We start from the raw sequence: 16,021 nt of genomic DNA, 5'->3' as shown, positions 1-16,021 counted from the left end.
GAGGATGTAAATAATTCAAGTAAGTCCAGGAAGTGGACGATTCCAGCCTCGAGTGTGCACCCACTGTAAGCACAGTGGAACACTGGCCCTTTGAATGACCCCAGATAGTCAGTGTTGGAGTTGAGAGGAGAAAATGCGCCCTCATCATTGTGCTATAACTTTTAATTGAAATAATCATGGATGAGAAAGAAGAATTAGATAAGTCCGATGAATTGATAAAGATAACAAGAGTAAATGAAATCAAAATCTCAAAGTTGCTGCATATTACTAAGAATAAATTCCTCAAATGTAGTTATACTGAAAGAAGAGTGGTGGGTTATGAGGCGATGTTCAGTGTCACTAAACCAGTGGAATAATGACACAGCATGATTCTAATCAGAAATCTAAAAAAGCAAATGCAAAGCACAATACATTTTAGCTGCTGTTCCCATGATTCTCACCTTTGAGCGGCTTCACACTCTCCAGTAATCTCTTCTTATACACCTTTCCATCTCCTGTGAGATAGGGTAAAATTCAAGTCAAAAGAAAAAGGAACTATAATTTTTAAAGACATTTTATTTAATTCTAGAAATTTATTCTGTCTCACCCTCAAATAATTATAAAAGGAATGCCCACATCGTGGTCAGTCTATTCCCTAATTGGAACACATGGCAGTAACTGATGCAGGCTACATATAACCCACATATGTGTTTCTTTCCTTTTATTTTTCCCTTCTTGAACTGCACTTCAACCCCTCTGTCTTTCTCTTTTTCTTGCCCATGCTCTAGGCCCATAAGGTATTCATATATGTTTAGCCTGAACAGTAGAGTCTATAAAGGGATTTTCTTAAAAACAGCAATCAACTCAAATAGTAGCATAAAACAATATTTAAGTATATTTTGTTCCTTAAACAAACTCTTTTCATAAATTGAGGGGAAATTCAACAGGGGCAGAGAACATGGGACATTTGCCAGCCCAATCTATTACAGGTGCTGTCTGTCCCCCCATTCCTGTGGAAGGAGTGTCTACAGTGTTGACAGAAACAGTGCTTGGCCTGTGGCTGTAGTTGTCTCCATTAGAGTCCATCTGCTTCTTTGTGCATCTCTACCCTGTTCCCCCAGAGCCAATATCCTAAGCATGCTGCAGTTCTCAAAGCTGGCCCCTTGAGAGTGATCTGGGGGAAGGTTAGAAATAGGGAGTGGCCACAGCCTTAGGTATATGTGAGGGGAATATGGATGGGCACTGAGCATTTGCTCCCTGGGTTCCTGCTTCTGCCATCAGGAGTACTAGCACCCACCAAGATGTGTAGGCTTGCTCTTGTTCGGGGGACAACTGGGGACAGGTGCTATAGGGTGAGGGGAAGAACATCTCCATGGAGGTCCCTGAGAGTGGACAGGAGGCACAGGTGAAGCACAGGCTGGCCTCTAGGGTCTCTGGGGACAAGCATATGCACGTTCCCTGGAGGTGGAATTTTTGAGAGACAGACTGGCTACATCACTGACCAATCAGAATCAAATGTTGACAGTTTAACGTATGGTCCTGGTGGTCCCTTGCTCTCAGGTGTTTATCTTTTAGTTGCTGGATTATGGGGAGATGGGAGGGCTATCAGGGGTAGGACTGAGGATGTGGGGGCACATTCAGGAGGCTACAGAAGAATTTATCTGTGTAGCATTTGAGATATATATCAAAGGGTCCACTGACTGAATGGAAAAGAGAGAAATTTCTCACTTACAAGCTTCTCACTTCTAAACTAAAGCACAAGTGACAAGAATGGGGTTTCTTATGTCTGGACTGCATTTTCCTTAGGGAGTTTCTTAGGGGATTAGACAATTCTCACCCAGAAGCCCACAGAACCACAATTCCCTGAGCACCATGATGGCATGTTAAACACTCACTAGAGACTGGCAGAGTTTTCGACAGCATCAACTGTTCTTTTTCAGTAATCTCAATTCCCATGTTTCTTAGCACATTTTTTAAGTCGTTGGCTTCAACTTTTTCTCCTTTGAATAGATGGGAATCATTTCAGGTGACAATATTAAAAAATACAATTATTCTAAACTATGAAAGACATAACCCCATACAGGATTATTTCTAACCACAGGATGAAACTGAAATACATGATCTGACTTCACTTACACAGAGTTATTGTAAAATTAAGTACCTGAAAATTTTCTTTAGTCAAAATAAGAATATAACACTCCTATTCTGCATATGGGTCAATATAGCATGGAGTATAAATGCCTGATGATTTATGATGGTATAATGAGTATACATAATTGTACTGGTAAGGAATATCTCTGTTACTGCTCCATGACCTGAATTATGAGCTGGACCTGTATTTTGATTCTTTGAACACTAGAGAAATGAACACATGACTGGCCAAAATATTTGAGTGTGCCCACACTTCTAAATCTCTAATGATCTATATTATTGTCAATAAGACAAAATCATCAATAAATAAGTAAAAGAGCAAAGCAAACTTACTAACGATGGCTGAAGGGGGTAAACTACTGCTTTAAAAAAATAATTCTCTATAAAGTGTCAAGATCTCAATTTTATGATGTCTTATACAAGTTCTCACTCACCTGTAAAAGCACCAGCAGCTTCCATTAATGTATCCAAATCAACCTTTTCATCTTCTGTAGAAAAATTCAGGATTTAGATTCAGATGAACAAAACTAGACTTGAAAATTAAATTCTTTTTTTTTGAAAATTAAAGAAAATTCTTTTAAAGATTTTATTTGTCAGAAAGAGAGAGAGAGAGAGAGAACAAGCAAAAGAAGCAGCCAGCAGAGGGCAAAGCAGGCTCCCTGCTGAGCAAGGAGCCGGATGCAGGACTTGATCCCAAGTCGCTGAGATCACTACCTGAGCCAAAGGCAGATGCTTAGCTGACTGAGCCACCCAAGCACCCCCAATATAGAAGTCATTTTTAAAATAAAGTTTTAAAAATATGATTTTGCAAGTTTTTTTTTTAAAGATTTTATTTATTTATTTGACAGAGAGAGATCACAAGTAGACAGAGAGGCAGGCAGAGAGAGAGAGAGAAGCAGGCTCCCTGCCGAGCAGAGAGCCCGATGTGGGACTCGATCCCAGGACCCTGAGATCATGACCTGAGCCGAAGGCAACGGCTTAACCCACTGAGCCACCCAGGCGCCCCTGATTTTGCAAGTTTTAAAAAAGATTTTATTTATTTATTTGAGAGAGAGAGAGAGAATGAGAGAAACAGAGCATGAGAGGGGGGAGGGTCAGAGGGAAAATCAGACTCCCCGCTGAGCAGGGAGCCTGATGCAGACTTGATCCTGGGGCTCCAGGATCATGATCTGAGTTGAAGGCAATTGCTTAACTAATTGAGCTACCCAGCCATCCTTAAAAGTTTTTCTTAAAGATTATTTATTTGACAGAGAAAGAGAGAGAGACAGTGACAGCACAAGCAGGGGAAGCAGTTAGCAGAGGGTGAAGCAGAGGCTCAATCCCAGGACCCCAAGATCACGACCTGAACTGAAGGCAGATGCTTAACCGACTGAGCCACCCAGGTGTCCCTTAAAATTTTTTTAAGTAATCTCTAAAACCAACATAGGACTTAAACTCATAACCCTGATATCAAGAGTTGCATGCTCTACTGACTAAGCCAGCCAGGTGCCCCTATCTAAATTCCTAAATAAAATTTGGTGTATGGAATCCCAATAATTTTTCATGCTTTTTTTCTAAAATTTTTATTATAGTTTCAATCCACAGGAACATATAACAAAAAGGTTTGAGCTTTAAGTATATATCCATTCAATTAGCATGACTTCTTTTTTATTTCATAAGCTATTAAAAATCTTTTTTAAAAAAGATTTTATTTATTTTGAGAGAGAGAGAGAAAGAGAGCATGAATGGGAGTGGAGAAGCCAGCTGCAATCAGCATGAATGGGGGGAAGGGCAAACGGAGAGGCAGAAGCAGACTCCCCACTGAGGGGGAACCCAATGTGGGACTTGATCCCAGGACCCTGAGATCCTGATTTGAGCTGAAGGCAGACATTTAACAGCTAAGCCATCCAGGTGCCCCAGCTATTAAAAATCTTTAGAATGTCATGGTGAATGGAATGTTTTGTTTGTTTGAAGTTAGTTCTATCCTAGAGGTCAATTTTCCTTTTTTTAGACCTGGTTCTCTCGCACTTAGTAGAAGGCTGAGATGGGTTAAGCCACAGTTCTCAAAGTGTGGTCCAGGGACCTCTGTTGTCACCCACCCTTTGCCTTTTACACTTTTGACATTTGCACTGGTGGTGCAAAAGCAGAGATGGGTGAAACTGCTGGCATCTCCCATGAATCAAGGCCATGGCAACAAATGTACTACTAGTCATGGTGTTCTCCATTGTACATACTGGGAGTAAAAGAATGTCAGTTTCACTTAAGAATGTTCTTGATAATGTAGCAAAAGGTATTGATTTTATTAAATCTTAACCATTGAGAACAAACTTTTCAATATTCTGTACAATGAATTGAGAAGTTTGTATAAAGCATTTCAGTTGCTTAAGAAAATATAATGATTTCTTGAGGAAAATAACCTGTATGATTGTTTGAGTCTCAAGCAAATTAGCTTTTTAATGAACACCATTTTTAGTTGGAAAAATGGAGAAAACCTAGAGTTTGGTATTTGGGAAGCATCTTCTTGAAAATGAACAAAGTGAGCCTGTTATCTTAAGAAAAGAATTGATGGTAGATGTTTTAATGGTATAGTTCAAGCTCTCAAACAAAAATTTAAATTTAGAGAACCTTATATCCACATCATGACTTGATAGGTTCTCAATACTTAAACACTTTTAAAATTAGATTGGTGATATGATTAGATAAGAACAACTGTGAGTTTTTATTTTTATTTATTAAAAATTTTTTTTATTTTACTTGACAGACAGGGATCACAAGTAGGCAGAGAGGCAGGCAGAGAGAAAGAGGAGAAAGCAGGCTCCCCACTAAGTAGAGAGCCTGATGTGGGGCTAGTATCCAAAATCTATAAAGAACTTATCAAACTCAATACCTAAAAAACAAATAATCCAGTGAAAAAATGGGCAGAAGATATGAACAGACATTTCTCCAAAGAAGACTTACAAATGGCCAACAGACACATGAAAAAAATGCTCCATATCACTTGGGATCAGGGAAATACAAATCAAAACCACAATGAGATACCACCTCACACCAGTCAGAATGACTAAAATTAACAAGTCAGAAAATGACAGATGTTGGTAAGGATGTGGAGAAAGGGGAACCCTCCTACACTGTTGGTGGGAATGCAAGCTGGTGCAACCACTCTGGAAAACAGCATGGAGGTTCCTCAAAAAGTTGAAAATAGAGCTACCCTATGACCCAGCAATTGCACTACAGGGTATTTACCCCAAAGGTACAAATGTAGTGATCCAAAGGGGCACCTGCACCCCAATGTTTATAGCTGCAATATCCACAATATGGGAAGAGCCCAGATGTCCATCAACAGATGAATGGATAAAGAAGATTTTATATATATATATATATATATATATATATATATATAATTTCATTATATGTAGTATATATATGTATTTCATTACATAATGAAATATACACAGCCACAAAATACATATATATATATTTCATTATATAATGAAATACTACACAGCCACAAAAAAATTGAAAAATTGAAATCTTGCCATTTGCAACAGCGTGGATGGAACTAGAGCATATTATGCTAAGAGAAGTAAGCCAATCAGATAAAGGCAATTATCATATTATCTCAGTGATATGTGGAATTTAAGAAAAAAGACGAGGATCATAGGGGAAGAGAGGAAAAAATAAAAGAAGATGAAACCAGAGAAGGAGACAAACCATAAGAGACTCTTAATCATAGAAAACATACTGAGGGTTGCTGGAGTTGGGGAGAGGTGGGAGTACTGGGTGTCTGGGTGATGGACATTAAGGAGGGCATATGATGTAATGAGCATTGCGTATTCTATAAGACTGATGAATCACTGACCTCTACCTCTAAAACCAACAATACATTATATGTTAATTAATTGAATTTAAATAAAAAATATAAAAAAACAATAAAAAAGGAAAAAAGTTATTCATTTGAGAGAGAGAGAGAGAGAGAGCAAGAGGCAGGAGGGTCAGATGGAGAGGGAGAAGCAGACTTCATGCTGAGCAGGGAGCCTGTGGTGTGGCTTGATCTCAGGACCCTGAGATCATGACCTGAGCTGACACCAAGAGTCAGATGTTTAACTGACTGAGCCATCCAGGCACCACTGTTCTAAACATTTTTGTCTTCATTCTGTTCCTTTTTCTGTCTCTCCTCCACTCTCATTTGTGTGTGTGTGTGTTAATCATATAAGCAATGAACCTCTGTTTCACACTTCTAGTATCTTTCTTCCTTTCACCAACCACATCCCATTAGCTTTCTCCCCTTATCACCAGATAAAGGTCTTAATAGACCTTTAAAGACCAGATAAGGGTCTTTATTAAGACCCTGGACCTTGGCAGCAGCCTCTAAATTATATCGCTACCCCTGGTTTTTCTTTCCCCAGCATGTGTTTCCTCATTGTTTTCAGAGTAGACTAGTCATTGTCTACAGGATAAAGGTACTTATTTATCTCTATCTGTATCTATCTATCTATCTATCTATCTATCTATCTAGTAGGTTCCACACCCAACATAAGGCTTGAACTCATGACCCTGAGATCAAGAGTTGCATGTTCTGGGGCACCTCTGTGGCTCAGTGGGTTAGGCCTCTGCCTTTAGCTTGGGTCACGGTCTCAGGGTTCTGGGATTGAGCCCTGCATCAGGTTCCCTGTTCTTAAAAAACAACAAAAAAAGAGTTGCATGTTCTACTTACAGAGACAGCTAGGTGCCCCAGCATAAAGGAATCCTAAAATGCTCACCAGTAACTGGTAGGTGGCTCTGCAGGTCCTGGATTTCGTTTTCTTCAAGACTGAACCCAGTATTCTGTAGAACATTTTTTAGGTTACCAAGACTAACCCTTCCTCCTTAATAAAAACAAGAAAAAGTAAATAAGGATGTCACAAATGGAAAAATGCAGGCCATCAACCTTACCTAGAAATGGAAGTACAAAGAAGCTATTTACAGCAAGTTGTATGGGAGTCAGAAAGAGCACATGGTACCATAACTGAGCTTCTGAGAGAAATTTATGTGAGGGAGAAAAAAGTAAAGAAAGAGTTTGGCTCCTGGTGAATTAGACAAAGACAATCATGTTATTCTGGCCAAAAAGTAAGATTTAAAAGTTGCTACATTAACAACAGATTACCTTCTTAATATAATTATACTTAAAGAAAAACACCAGTTTATAAGCCAGAATAACTGAAAACTACTGTTGTAGTTTTGATCAAGTCACTATAAAATAGGATTTATAGAGTCAATTTCAGATGAGTTAAACAATAAATGAAAAAAGTGAAATCTTAGGAAATCAAAGATTAAGTATATATGATTTTTTATATACTGTCTAGATAGTAAAGGACTTTCTAAATACAAAAAAAGAAGAAATCACAGAAGAAATGACTGACATAATTAAAAACATAAAAATTAAAAATGTCTGTATATCAAAATGAAACATAATGGACAGAGAGTAGATTTGTGGTTGCTCATCTGGGATGCCCATGGTTGAATGGGGAGTGATAGCTAATGGGTACAGTATATTTTTGGGGTGATGAAATGTTCTAAATTGATTGTGGTGATGGTTATGCATCTCTGTTAGTAAATTAAAAACCAGTACACTTTAAATGGGTGAATTACATGGTATGTAAATTACATTTCAATAAACTTTTGTAAAAAATACAAGATAATAAAGTAAAAATGCAAATAACCACCTGGGAAAATATTTTCTATAGCTATAACAATTGTGCTATTATCTTTAATTTATACTGTGGTCATTCAAATTAATAGGGAAAACCCAAATTAATAGGAAAAAGGTTGGATTCTGATAGGATAATGGGCAAAAGATAGAAACAAATAATTAAAAGACTGAAAGACAGAATGGTATAAAAACAGTTTATCTTCATTGATAACAAAAAAATCGAAACATTAATTAGATTCCGTTTTTCATTTATCAAATTGGCAAGGATCAAAAAATGTGAAAATAATTTATTGTGGCCAGGGCAAAATGGGAACCTGTACTTTTATCCACTTACATTTATTGCAGCCTTAAACATGTTAAGATTTACTGGATTTACCAGAAGAATCTATCCAAAGAAAATGGCTTAAAGTTGGACAAAGATCACAGATATATAAGAGCAAATCATTGGAGACTTCCTAAGTGTTCAATAAGAAAGGAATGATTAGGTAAATTATAAATACAACCTGATGATAGAGCATTAAAAATGATGTTTACAAAGAATTTTTAAATGACATGGTGGAATTCTTACACTAAAATTTTAGGATTAAGTATGGGATATATAAAATATACAGTAAAAGTTTAATTATGTATACATACATATATACAAAAAAAGAATAGAAAGAACTGTAGTAAAAAAAGGTAATATTACCTGGCATTATGGGTAATTGCATTTTTTTCCTGTATGCTACTTTATATATTCCAGATTTTTCTCAAATAACCAACACACAGTAGAGACTTGGATATTTGTTGAATAAATACATAATTTCCTGATTGCTTATATGATCAGACAAAAACAGTTACAACAATCTCAGATTTTATTGTCCTTACCCTCCTCCTCACTCACCTTTGAAAGATTTCACACCCTCCAGTAATTCTTTCTCAAACACCTTTTTATCAGCTGTAAGATAAAACATTTTTGAGTTTTTGATGATTCATAGAAATTAGTGTTTACTTTCAGAGAGGGGAAATTTAGAAATTTATCACAATTCATTCTCAGTGAAATGCGAAGTATTTAGAAAACTCAGTGTATTGACTCTATCCTTGGACAGAATACAAGGCTATTGTTAGTGGCTAGTTTGTTGAAATACACAAAGCTTTTCCTTTCTCATTTTCTCCTCCCAAGTTTTACTTCATCTTTTTTTCTTTGTTCAGCTTTCCCGCCCTTCTATCCTTTCATTTTCTTCCAGTTTAGACTTTAGATTTCTCTGAAAGGGACAAAAGAAGTTGTCCTAGGATGGGACCTCTGACGCAAGAGGCCCCAGCTCCCTAGACCAAAATTTAAATGGTAAGAACAGGATTTTTTTAAAATGCTAGGATTGAGTCTTTTAAAAAAATATTTTTAATTGACATAAAATGTTCCGAGCAGTAGAGTTTCTTTCTTTTTTAAACAATAATATTTGTTTGTTTATTTGAGAGAGAGAGAGAGAGAGAGTGCACGAGCACATGGGTGGGGGGAGGGGCAAATGAGAGCTGGATCCCAGGACCCAGAGATCATGACCTGAGCTGAAACCATAGTCAGTTGCTTAACTGACTGAGCCCTCAGATGCCCTAAAGAGTAGAATTTCTAATACAAACTTTAAAACAAACCTTCTGTGAAGTTTTGAGGACTTGAGGAGATAGGAGACACTGCAGACATGGTACCTGCTTTCCCAGAGTTTAGGATAGGGCCATGCATTAAACAGATCTTCAATAAATGTTTGTTTAATGAGTAAGCTTTTAGATATCAGTGAAATAGAACTTCAATGCTTACCAGAAACTGGCAGAGTTTTCAGAAGCTTTTTATGTTCCTTGTCTGTGATCTTTATTCCCATATCTTTCAGAACATTTTTCAGGTCCTCAGTAGGAATCTTCTCTCCTTCAGAAAGAAATACATATACATAATGAAACATCCCAGGTAGGGTTGGGGGGACGAACTAGGCACAATGAAGCCTTGTTTAGCTAATTTTCTTCCACATAAACTTGTATTTCTGGAAAGTTTCTCCAGATTCTACTGGCACATTCATCCTTTTAGTTGGTCAGGACAAAAAAAATCTTAGGAGTCATTCCTGACTTCTCCCTTTACCTAGTTTCCATGAGGAAACTCTGTTGACTCTTTTTATTATTTTTCAGAATTGAGATATAATTGACATGTAACATTATTTTAGTTTCAGGTACACAACATAATGGTTTGATATTGGTTTAAATTATGAAATGATCACCACAATAAGTCTAGTGAAATCCATTACCACAATAACTCCTTTAAAAATATATCCAGAATCCAACTACTTTTTACATCTTCATTGCTTTCTGCCCTGGTAAGAATCACCATCGTTTCTCACAGGGATTACTTTAAAAATCCTTTTAGGGCTCTACTCCCTACTGCTACCTGTTCTCCACATAGAATCCAGGACGATCTAATAAAACCATAGGTCAGATTATATCACATTTCTGGTCTAAAACCTGCAATGGCCTTCCATTTCTCTCAGGACAAACCCCAAGTCCTGGCAGAGATTTCACAGTCCTGACCAATTTTGCATCCACCACCTCTTTCTTATCTCCTATTACCTTTTTCCTTCCTTATTCAGCCTCAGCTACATTAGCCTTCTTGTTGTTTCTTGAATAGTCCAGGCATGCTCCTGTCTTTGGGTCTTAGTCCATGGCCCCTCTGCCTACAGCTCTTTTCCTAGAAGTCTTCACATGGATAAAACCCTCACTTCCTTCAAGTATTTGCTCAAATTCACCTTTTCAAAGAGGCCTGGTGATCTGTTTGATGCCACAAGTGCCTCCTTCCCCTCCAGTCTCCTTTAGTTTCCTTTTCACTGTTTTCTAAAGCATCTATCACTTCAAACCTACTTTATAATGACTTATTTATTATGTTCATTGCTTATTTCCCCTGGTAGTATGTAAGCTCCAGAGGATCAACGATCTTTATTCTGTTTGCTGATGTATCATAACTGTAGAACAATGCCTGGCATTGCTGAATAAACAGTTGTTAGGTGAATAAAGGAGGGAGGAATCACTATTGTGTTAAAAATATAGTTCCGTATAAAACTTCAAGACCACGTAATATAATCTTCATCATAACATCTCACTCACCTGTGATATTTTTAACTTCATCCATCAACACATTTAAGTCGGTCTTTCCATTATCTTTAAGACAAAAAAGTGCCAAAAAGATTTTTAGAAAAATTATGAAACAGAAACCCAAAATTCAACCATTTAGAAACATTTTTCCTAGAAGTTTATTATTTTTTCCTGTCATCAATTTAAGTTAATATAGCTCCTGTATTTTATGCTATCAAAATCTATACAGCACAATACATGAGGCAAGGTTTAAAGCACTCTCCTGTCCTTCAAGACAATCTGCTACTTATTAGGCTACTCTTTCCAGGCACTGAAATGACCTCTTTTCAGGGTCTGAAATTTATTTTTAAAAATATTTTATTATTATTTTTCAAGATTTCATTTATTTACTTCTCAGAGAGAGAGAGAGCACAGGCAGAGGCAGAGGGAGAAGCAGGCTTCCTGCAGAGCAAGGAGCCTGATGTAGGACCCGATCCCAGGACACTGGGATCATGACCCGAGCCAAAGGCATCTGCTTAACCAACTTAGCCATCCAGGCATTCCTCAGGGTCTTAAATGTTTTGAGAGTTTAAAAATCTTGTTTAAAAATGATGCTTCCATTTTGTCAGTGCTGACCTTACCTTTGGGCTTATGATCACCTTGGCATCAAGTAATCCTCTTAAAGGACAATGTGTTGGTATGCGTGCCTGGCTGCTCTTAGGTTGCTAACATGGTAATAACATTGATGTATTCAGTTAAATTTCCAGGTATGATGACAACACTTTTGTTTCGCAGTGTCTATTCTCAACTGGAAGTCTTTTTCATAGATGATGCACTTAGTTTTTTTAGTATATTTTTCCAAGTCTGAAGTTATTAGAGGCCAGTGGATACATTTTTAGTAGTTTGTAAAATTGCAAGTTTGAGAAACACTGGATTGCAATGTTAAGCTTGTAGTTAAAAGATGCTACTGCTCTAATAGGAAAGATTCTGTCTGGAACCTTAAGCTGTCTACAGACCTACTCTTTTTCCACTTATAACTTAGTCAATGGTGTCAGTCCATCACCACTCAAACATGTTCACATTCTAATTTTATGTGTAATAATAATCCTAGGATTGTAAATTCCCCCAAGAAACCAAGAATCATTTTGTACTCCTACTACTACTTCAGCATTGGTTTAAGGGTCTGCACAAGATTGATGACCCAAAGAAATTCTTACTTATAATTAAGTTCCAGTAAAATGCAAACATATTATAAAGAATATCCTAGGTTCTCAGATATGGAATTTTTCCTTGCTTATTCTTTTTTACATCTTTTCAATTATGATAATCTTTTCTTGGTATCCTTTTATAATTTTATAGCATTTATGATGATGATGATGATGAAGAATATTATTATGTTATGACTTTCAAGTAGGATAAGGAAGAATCTTTAGTGGAGAATATTCTGTGACTATAAAGGACAGATCCCCTTATGTCTTTTACTTCGTGGTCTCTAATCAGCTCCATTGAGACCCCTGGACCCCTGAAAGAGTTTTGCATTCTGTTTCAAATGATGCCACAGATATACAAAGTAGTTTGTAAGAATTAGTTTAGAATTAGCCTCACACTTTAAATCATTGTGCTGGTATCTTTTCTCATGTTTCAGTATACTACAAAAACAAGGCAATGACAAATATCTGCATTTACTGAACTGGTTGATAGATTAAAAGAGCTATGAAAGGGATTTAAAAAAGCAAAGAAAAAGTCATTTTTGGAAAAACTGCTTACCTCTTATTAAGACAAATGATCTGAGGGTCTAGTACAGTGCCTGACACATCACAGGCATTCAATTCAAGTTTATGGAATAAAAGAATGAAAGGTACTACTGATTTAGAAAAGCCCATATTCACTGACTTGGATCAATCTTGCATCTTTACTATTTCTTCAAGGGCACAGATGTCTCTTAAAATATCCTCATGAATTTTCCTCGATTTTACTGGCATGAGTCTAATGTATGCCAATTAATTACATGAAGTGCTGCTATCTGTCTTCTTAAATTTATTAGTTCTGGAAGTTCATGGCAGTATGGCAGAGTGGCTAAGAGACAGTTTCTGGAGCCAGATTATCTGTCCACCACTTACTGGATCTCTGAATTTAGGCACACTACTCGACTTCTCTATGTCTTCACATATAAGTTTCCTTATATGTGAAATGGGAGTAAAAACAGAACCTGCTTTGTAGAGTTATTTGCAAGATTAAATAAGGTAATATATGCAAAGTGCTTAAAACAGTGCCTTGCATATGTCAGGACCATGTAGTGTCAGTCATTGTTATTTAATGCTGGGTTAGCAGTGGGGACTCAAAGATTAAAATCTGAGTATTCTCTGTTAGACGCTGGCATTCCTGTGAAGAGTGACACTTGCCATCTATATGGGGCAGCATTCTTGGTGATCCTTCCCCAAGTGATAACCACTGGCCCAGTTTGGTAGCTATGCTAAAGGCCTCACTCTTTCTTTTTCTTCCTCTCTTATACATCCTATCTTCAGTCATTCCAGGTCTGAGACCAGCCTCAAGTCCAAAATTTGGCTCACGGGTATACTGTCACTCAAAACTCTCACCATCAACAGGTAGACAGTCCTTCAGTTCCTGAACTTCTTTCTCCTTGAGATCAAGTCCCATGATTTCCAAGAAAGTGTCCACCTTATTTGGAGACACCTTCACCCCTTAGGGAAGAAAGGGATGAGACATGAAAAATATTTGCAATGATGTCAAGAGTGGGTGATTATAGATCATGCCTAGGTATCGGTACTACATAGACAATGAAAAGCAAAGAAAAATTAAACCAACCAAGTCAGTGTGGTTTTGGTAACTAAGTCAGGAATTCCTAAACCCTGATCTGAGGGATTCTGTTAGGACTTTGAGGAAAACATTTAAGAGAAGAAAGTGAGTGGTTATGGGTGTTTGTAAGTCATGGCAAAGACTAAAATCAGCCTCTTTACATGTGTTCACACAGAAGAACTCAAAACTTGCCAAATTAATGGAGAATTATAAATCCATCTATCCACCCATCCACCCATCCAGCCAGCCAGCCATCTGTTGAGCCAGATAGACAGCCAATCCATGGATTTACTCTGTCATAATCCTCTGGGAAACTTTTAAAGAACATATGTTTCTAAATACTATCTCTGGAAATTCAAGATCAATATGACTGGAAAGGAGCCTAGCTATTTGAATGCTTCATTTCCCCTCTTGTGATTCTGATATACAGCTTTATTTGGGAACCACTGCTTTTCGGTTACTGTATTTAAACCATTTTGGTGATGGCAGTGTGCTTGAAGCATATAAAGAATAACCACTGACTTAACAAATAGTTGGAAAAGTTGGATTAATAATCTGAAAATTGTAAAACAGGATGAAATTTTGAAAATCAAAGCAAAGCTTGGTGACCTGTTTTACTTGCCTTTTCATCAAGCTTCTTACTCACCTTCAAGAGACTCTAACTCTTTCATCAATCTGTTCACATACACCTTTCCTTTGTCTGTAAGAAAGGGAAAAATTCAAGTTTCAGGCAGTAGTGTTGATATTTAAATGAATTTAAATGGAACATGCTTAAGTTCAGAAACAGAGACTTTGAAATGTTTCATTCTAAAAATTTATATTATTTTACTTTCAAGAATAAAAAAGCTTGTTTCACCAAACAAGCTCTTTGGTGAAATCATTTTGGTGATGGGGGCAGTGGTGGGGGGCATGAAACATTCGTCATAGAGTATTAGTTATAAAAAGTCCACATATTTAACTCTCCTTGAGGGTCACTGTGATTTTTTTATGCCCCCCCCCCAGTATGATATTTTTAATGCTTACCATCGACTGGAAGCTTGTTTTGTAGGTCCAGGCCTTTATCTTCTGGGAGTGTTATCCCCATTTCCCCCAGAAAACTATCCAGGTTACTAGTATCAACCTTCTCACCTTTAAAAAGTAAAAGGTGGAAATGGTTGAAAATCTGAAGAATAATGATCCTATATTATAAAAAAATGTCCATATGACATCTGCTGATTAAACAATGAAGTAAACCCAACAAGAATGCCAGCTAAGACATAATCTTAGAGCTTTTGGGCTAAAACAGTGATGATCAAATGTAGGCTGGGAGTTAGGAGATGTAAACATTCACCAGTATATGGGTAGAGTGAAAGAACAATCAATAAGGAAAATAATGCTGTTGAAATATAATTTTCTGCCAACATTAAAATCTTGATTTTGCAGAGACTTCTTAATTATATATCATGGAACCATATGGGACTTTTCTCCAGGGGCTACTTTCTAAGCCCAGACTGGCTTTCTGTCATGCCTCAGGGATTTGGTGGGCTTGCTTTCTTCTCTTCTTGGCAGCTACTACCACCCAGTATACTTTTTGGGCTTCCCTAAGGGTGGCTAGGAAAATAGATGCACGAGAAACGAGTCTTCCAGCTCGTTTCTTTTTAGTGTCCCAGGAATACTAGCACATAGATATTTTTATTCTTAGGGCTTTAATATAAGTGCTACAGCGAGACAGACAAGGGAACACTAGACTATCCCCCAAACGGGTAAGACACAAAGCTAACAAGTTTTGTTTGGTAATGGACTTGATTTTAGTTGCTGGGTATAAGGGCAGGATCACCACTTATCCTTGCCCCCTGTAGCTATTCCCCAATCTGCTTGTGGGATGGCTATGCGAAATTTTCCTTCATGATGGCTTGTCCCTCTAGCTTGAAGAGGTGGTTTAGCAACAAAAACAACAAAATGGTAATTATGTGAGGTGAAGAATGTATTAACTAACCACATTGTGGTAAACATTGTGAAATACATATGTGTATCAAATCATCACGTTGTATATCTTAAACTTACACAATGTTAAATATCAACTGTATCTTAAGAAAGCAAGGGGGAGGGAAAGATGCTATTTAGGTAGGCAGTTTGGAGCTCCTAATCATTTCTAATTACAGAAAAAGAAAAGTCTTGCTTTTATTTATTTTTTAATTTCTTGAGGAATCTCCACACTGTTCTCCAAAGAGGCTGCACCAACTTGCATTCCCACCAACAGTGTAAGAGGGTTCCCCTTTCTCCACATCCCCTCCAACACATATTGTTTCCTGTCTTGCTAATTTTGGCCATTCTAACTGGTGTAAG

General features: G+C 37.2%; 1 protein-coding gene across 8 annotated transcripts in view; it reads right to left on the bottom strand.

Annotated features, from left to right (window-relative positions):
• Positions 1–16,021, bottom strand: part of EFCAB3 (EF-hand calcium binding domain 3) — a 208,997-nt gene that overhangs the window by 57,863 nt on the left and 135,113 nt on the right. For 7 of the 8 annotated variants that reach the window (XM_032320145.1, XM_032320146.1, XM_032320149.1 and 4 more), the window contains 10 exons: positions 14,720–14,824; positions 14,343–14,396; positions 13,477–13,581; positions 10,913–10,966; positions 9,588–9,692; positions 8,682–8,735; positions 6,870–6,974; positions 2,565–2,618; positions 1,875–1,979; positions 441–494 (listed from right to left, as the gene is read on the bottom strand). In XM_032320145.1, the coding sequence (XP_032176036.1) occupies positions 441–494; positions 1,875–1,979; positions 2,565–2,618; positions 6,870–6,974; positions 8,682–8,735; positions 9,588–9,692; positions 10,913–10,966; positions 13,477–13,581; positions 14,343–14,396; positions 14,720–14,824 (795 nt within the window). The remainder of the gene's footprint in view (positions 1–440; positions 495–1,874; positions 1,980–2,564; positions 2,619–6,869; positions 6,975–8,681; positions 8,736–9,587; positions 9,693–10,912; positions 10,967–13,476; positions 13,582–14,342; positions 14,397–14,719; positions 14,825–16,021) is intronic. The other variant, XM_032320147.1, reaches the window with a different exon arrangement.

This window comes from Mustela erminea, chromosome 18, assembly GCF_009829155.1.
Source record: "Mustela erminea isolate mMusErm1 chromosome 18, mMusErm1.Pri, whole genome shotgun sequence".
Taxonomy (NCBI): Eukaryota; Metazoa; Chordata; class Mammalia; order Carnivora; family Mustelidae; genus Mustela; species Mustela erminea.
Note: the sequence above shows the minus strand (reverse complement) of the source record. Positions and strands in the feature narration are given on the sequence as shown.